The 6,093-nt window shown below is 47.5% G+C and overlaps 1 protein-coding gene across 1 annotated transcript; it reads right to left on the reverse strand.

Moving 5' to 3' along the window:
* Window positions 1-1,653: 1,653 nt before the first annotated feature.
* On the reverse strand, window positions 1,654-5,621 carry LOC123255145 (tetraspanin-18-like; the record flags this gene model as incomplete). The annotated part of the gene is made up of 2 exons (XM_044683994.1): window positions 1,654-2,072; window positions 5,427-5,621. Coding segments are annotated over 2 exons (294 nt in total), but the record flags the coding sequence as incomplete, so codon positions are not given.
* Window positions 5,622-6,093: the final 472 nt, after the last annotated feature.

Genomic DNA, 6,093 nt, shown 5'->3' on the forward strand with positions numbered 1-6,093 from the left:
CCTTTCTTCCTTTCTTCCTCCTTCATTCCTACCCTTAGCTTCTGCCTTAGAATCAATACCATGTATTTGTGCCAAGGCAGAAGAGTGGCAAGGGCTAGGCAATAGGGATTAAGTGACTTGTCCAGGGTCACACAACTAGGAAAAGTCTCAAGCCATCTCTCACCTTTTCTCCAGCCTGACTCTCCTTAGGACTTCTCAGCTCACTCTCCCTACCTGGAGTCATCAGCTTTATTGAGTGTGCCATTCCTTGAAGCAGACAGCAGGTGGCACTGCCTGAACATGGCAGCTCCATCCAGAACTGGGAAGAGGGTCAAGCCTAGGAAGGCTCTGAGCTCCATCCCCTTCAGTGTCCAGAGCAGTCTTTAGGGTAGCAATGCCTTAGTTTCAAGAAGCAGCACAATCCTGGGTTTTCATTCACCCAAACATTAGACTGCAGAAAGAACCCCTGCCCAATCCTTTAGCTTTCCTGCCTGGTACCCTCTCTGTCCACTAGATGGCTATGCATGGCTGTCAGATGGCAACTGGGGCAGCCACCCAACCTCCTCACTGGTGCCTCTGACAAAGAGTTGGGTTTCTGACACATTCAAATGTCTTCAGATACTTTCAGTGTTTCAATGAGAGAGTTGTGGGGAGAGGGTCTCTCTACCATGCCTGAGCCTTTATTGATTTACTTTTTGGCTTGGTTCCTGGATGCCCAAACCCCCAGGATATGCCTTTAGATGAAGCATCTACAGGATGAGGCAGCCTGGAATAACGGACAGAGCAGGAAGCAGGAGGGCCTGAGCTCACATCCCTTCTCTGAGACACACCGTCCATGTGTCCCTCGGCAAATGACTGCTTCTCAGTGCCCTGAGCAGCAATCAGGACTAAAAATGGCAGAATACCACTAATCTGTATCCGCAGAGGAAAGGGGGCTTCCAGGCAGGGAATTCTTTTTTACTAACACAATCCTGGGTCTTGACCAAAATAAAAAATGAGATAAATCTTTGTATTTCATCACTATTAAAAAAAAAACCCTAAAAAAACCCCTCACATTTCTAGAGAGCTCTAAGTTTAAAAAACATCTTTTTTCCCCAAAAAATCATCCAGTGAGATAAGTAGTTCACAGCTGAGTGTGGTGTGGAAGACAAAATGCTGGACTTAAATAGTTAGGAAGGCTCCAGTTCAAATTTTGCTTCTTGATACTAAGTGGGCAAGTCACTTAACTTGAGTCTAAGTCTTCTTGTCTGTAAAATGGGGATAATAATATCTGTATTAAGGTAGTCTTATTGTAGTGAGGGTTCTGGATCTTTTTTCTCCCTCATTGTCATATTATGGTACTGTTCTTTGTCATGGAGAATCCTGGCCCAATACTAGAGGGAGTAAAGGAAAATACACACAACACACTCTCTCTTTCTAACTCTTTCTCTTCCTCCAACTCTCTCCCCTCTCCCTCCCTCCATCTCTCCCTCTCTTCCTCCATCTCTCTCTCTCTTTCTTTTTCTCTCCCTCTCCCCCTCTCTTTCTCCATCTCTCTCTCTCTCTTCCTCCACCTCTCTCTTTTTTCCCCTCCATCTCTCTCTCTCTTTCTAACTCTTTCTCTCCCTCTCTCCCTCTCTCCCTCTCCCCCTCTCTTCCTCTCTCTCTCTCTCTCTCTCTCTCTCTCTCTCTCCCTCTCTCTCTCTCTCACCCCCCCATCACTGCCTGAGGACTTAACCCAAAGAATAGCTGGAAGGCTCAGAGTGCTTTACAAACTTAGCTGAATCTGATTTATTATTCCCATCTTACAGAGGAGGAGATTGAGCTTCAGACAGGTTAGGTAACTTGCCAAAGATCACACGGCTAATAAGACAAAGCAGAAATTGAAAACCAGGTCTCCTAAGTCTCCTGTCCATTCCTCCATGATGCCTTGGGTGTTCGGCCAATATCTCTGGGGAAGAAAGAGGCAGAGGGCAGTTGCTTGGCCCCTGGGGGAGTGGACGGACGCCTGGGCATTAGTGGCCCAGCACAGTACTTACATTTTCTCTGAAGATGAAGGCCAGGATGGCTGCTGAGAGCTCTGCCAGGAATATTAACAAAATGAACAGGAAAAACTGGAAAGACAAGAGAAAAAAAAGCCATGTGAGCTGTCCCTGGGATGGCTGTTGCCTGAGCATGGCCGATGATGAGGGATGGAGGGAGGCCAGAGCAATGGTGAATGATACAGACAGCGTTTCTTCACTGGCGGTTCCCCAGGCCTGGAACGCTCTCCTGCTTTTTGCCTCCTGGACTCTTTGGCTTCCTTCGGATCTCAGACAAAGTCCCACCTTCTGCAAGCAGTCTTCCCCCCCACTCCCCCTTAATTTTAGTGTCTTCTCCTTGTTGACAATCTCCCATTTATTCTGTCTAAAGTATGTTCGCACGCTGTGGGAGGCAAGCTGTCTCCCCATTGGAAGTGAGCTCCTTGAGGGCAAGACTTTTTTGCCTTTCCTTGCATCCTCAGTGGTGGCACACACAAGTGGCACACACTTGGCACAGTGCCTGGCCCTTAAAAATGCTAGCTGACTGCTTGGTTAATACATAGGGCTAGAAGGGACCTCAGAAGTCCTTGAGTCCTACCTCACCTGATTTTACAGGTGAGGAAACTGAGGCTCAGAAATGCTGAATGTTCTTTGCCTAAGGTCACAAAACTGGCAGTCAGGGATTATGCAAGCCCGTGGCCACACGTCAAAGATGTCAGTGAGGAGGTTTTTCAGGTCCCCTCCCAGGTCTGATATTTTGCAAGTTATTGATTCAGAGGGAGCCGCAGAGTTAGAGTGATGAGAGGCACCTCTCCTTCCAGAGTGGTGAAAAGGAGGGCAAGCCAGGTGGCTCAGTGGGTAGAGGCAGACCTAGAGATGGAGGAGTAGTTAAGAAGTCAAGGGGTCTTGCCTATGTGCTTTTCTTCCCAAGCAAAAGATCTCTCCGTAATTTCTCTATCTTTTGAGATCTTTCTCCTGCCCCCTCCCTTCAGGTATATTTGCCTTACATTGGCCTACCATGACTCCCCTAAAATACTGGGGTTTCAGTTTTGGGCCCCGTCGCTCTGGATCCAGATCAGAAGTGTCTATCGAGAAAGTGTGTGCCCTTCCTGGAGCAAGGCCACATTTGAAGACAAAATTAAGTATGAACATTCAGAAGCTTCTAAAACAGATTCCTGATAGCTCACTGCGTCTTGAGCTGTGACGCATGGATGGCAGATGCCACTGGGTCCTGGCTGCACACCGTGGCTCCTCCAGGGTTTCAGCTTGATGTCACTCTGGTTGGGTGTCCAGAATAATCACTTCCAGCTTTTTTGGTCCCAAGCAAGGAGCTCTGAGGCTGACCATGGGGTATCTAGACCCCGAGAATCTGGCTGTGAGGTCTAGAGCTGCTTTGCTGTCCAAGTCCACCAATTCTTGGCACTGTCAACAGCTGGATCGATGTTGTTATACCTATAATCTTAGAAAGTTCTTAGAAAGAAGCAGTATGGCATGGTGGATGGAGCCCTAGACATACAGTCAGGAAGGTCTGGGTTCAAATCACACCTCAGACAGTTGTGTATCCCTGGAAAAGGGATTAACTTCTCCCCTCAACCTCCTCAGTCGGAAAATGGGAATAAAGATTAGGATCTCCTTCACAGGGTGGCTTTGGAGATCAAATTAGATAATGCATGACTAATAGTGTGAGAGGTTTGCTGAATTTGGCACTGGAAGTCAGGAGATCTCAGTTTTAATTTCCAGACTAGCTAGCTGGACGACCTTGGACAAGTCATTTCCTTTCTCTGGATCTCAGTTTCCTCATCTGTAAAATAAGATAGTCTGGCAACCTATCCCCTGAGGTATCTACAACTCTAAGGTTTTGTCATTCTATGATTCTGGCGTCTTTACCAGGTAGGTCCTAATGGATAAAGAAAACTAGCTTTAGAGTCAAGAAAAACTGGGTTCAAGTCTTGTCTTTGCTATTTAAAACCAGCTTTGTGAGTCACGGCTATTATAACTTGGATCAGTGCTAGCTAGACTGAAAGAGGCTTGCCTGCTGACCTTCCTGCACACAGTAATGATGTTTTGGGGGTTTTTTGTCACTTGACACCATGCCAGACTTCTTCCTCTTTCCAAGTGTGGGTGATGCTCTTTGGTTGGGACCCAGAGAAGACTTATCATGAACTTCCTCAGTTTTCCTCTGCTGACACTGATTGAATCTCACAGGAAGTTCACATGGCACCCCTACTTCTTCCTTGATGTATTACTGATAGATCTGATTCTGCAGAGTATGGGTATTGTTTTAGGTTCACTCTGCTCAGAAGCTGGCAAATGCTTGAAGGACATTGGCCAAGAGAGGTTTTACAAGCTCTTAGCCATCTAAAAGGGCTCTCTCTTCCCCACTGGCTAAACTGAGGAGCAATTCCAAGATTGTACCCAAGCACAACATCCATCAATGCCTCATGATGCATGGAATGGTGCCTCCAGGACTGCAGAGGTGGCACCCGATCAAAATCAAGGGGCTTTCTCATTCCAGTGTCTTCCTCTCTAAATTTCCTCTGTTCCTGAACCCTATTGCTCACGTTTCTTTATCCAAGTGAACTTGTTGTTCAATTAATTTGTGCAATATAGTGGAAAGAATACTTGGAAGTTGAAAGATGCAAGGTTCGAGTTCCCGTTCCATCAGTGATTGTGGGGAAATCACTACATTTACAAAATAGGAATTATACTTGCTTTACCAGAGAGGTATGTCCTATTGGATAGAGAACTAACCTTTGAGCTGAGAAGATCTGAGTTCAAGTCCCACCTCTTACACATACAAGGCTTGGTGACCCTGGGCAAGTCACTTGACTTCTCAATGCCCTAGCTAACTCTAAGACGACAAATTACAGAGCAGGTGCCCATCTGCACTGGTAGAGGGTGTTTTTAGAGTTAGGAGAGACCTTAGTCCAATGCCTTCATTTTACAGACAAGGTAGCAGAGATGCAGGGAGACAACAAGACTTGCCCTAGGATGCCCTAGATGGAATGAAGACTGGACATTCGATTCTCTGACTTCCAGTTCAAGGATGCAGCCCAGAGCTCCAGCTGGCCCAGTTAGCCATAGCCATGGCCCCCGTCAGCTGTTTTACAAATGTGGGCTCTTACCTACAAAAAGGACCTTTGTAAGAGTTCACCTTAAAACACAGACTTGAAAACAACTTTCACCCCACTTGGTGAGGGCTGGAAGGAGGAAAGTGGACCTCCTAGTCCTCCCTGTGTCCTCCATGGAGCCCAGTGACATCAAAGGCAGACATGGAGCAAAGTCATGGCAGCCCAGCCTCTCCCAATGAAGCGGAACTCCGGAACGAGGAAGTCGTTTCCCCAAATTCACCTCGTAAGGCAGTTCAGGGGACCTCCCACTAGACCAAGACCTGGACATGGAGAGGAAGATCTGAGGAGGGGCTGGCAGGGCAGGTACTATACTTACGAAGAGCAGCAAGCACTTGTTTTCCCGGATGGCTCCACAACAGCCCAGGAACCCGAGAAGGAAGAGCAGGGCCCCCATGGCCAGCAGGATGTAGGCACCCGTGAAGAGGAGAGGGTTAGCAGCCACAATCTCTCGAAACCCAGTCGGGTCCACCATGACCCAGATCCCGACGCCCAGGAGGCAGGCACCCCCCAGCTATTCCAGGGCCCAGCGGAGACGAGAAAGGGGCAGGGGAGGGACGGAGGTAAAAAGAGGGTGAGGGGAGAAGAAGAGAAGGCACAGTTTAAACATTCTGCTCGTGACTCCTAGGACCGTGCTTTCCTGCTAGGAAGCCAGATGGGTTAGTTAGCAAGAGGGGCCCACATCCTGAGCAGCAGATAAATTAGGAACATGGTTTATTAGGCAGAAATTCAATTTGCACCATGAGTCTATTTCCCCAAGGTGTACTCTATTACTTTCTTTTCTTTCTTCCTTTTTCAAAATAGCTACCATAATTTGGGACTTTTAACACCTCCCTCAAAATAAAGCACCTTCCCCTGGAATGCAACCTGTGACCTGTGACTTCCTCCCTCAGCCCCATTTCTCCTTTAAATGACTTGGCACCCTCCTTCCACTGTGATGACTGTGAGTCTACATTGTGGATTGAGAGCACTAGGGAGAACTAGAT

The sequence above is a fragment of the Gracilinanus agilis genome, unplaced genomic scaffold (assembly GCF_016433145.1).
Source record: "Gracilinanus agilis isolate LMUSP501 unplaced genomic scaffold, AgileGrace unplaced_scaffold39985, whole genome shotgun sequence".
Classification (NCBI taxonomy): Eukaryota; Metazoa; Chordata; class Mammalia; order Didelphimorphia; family Didelphidae; genus Gracilinanus; species Gracilinanus agilis.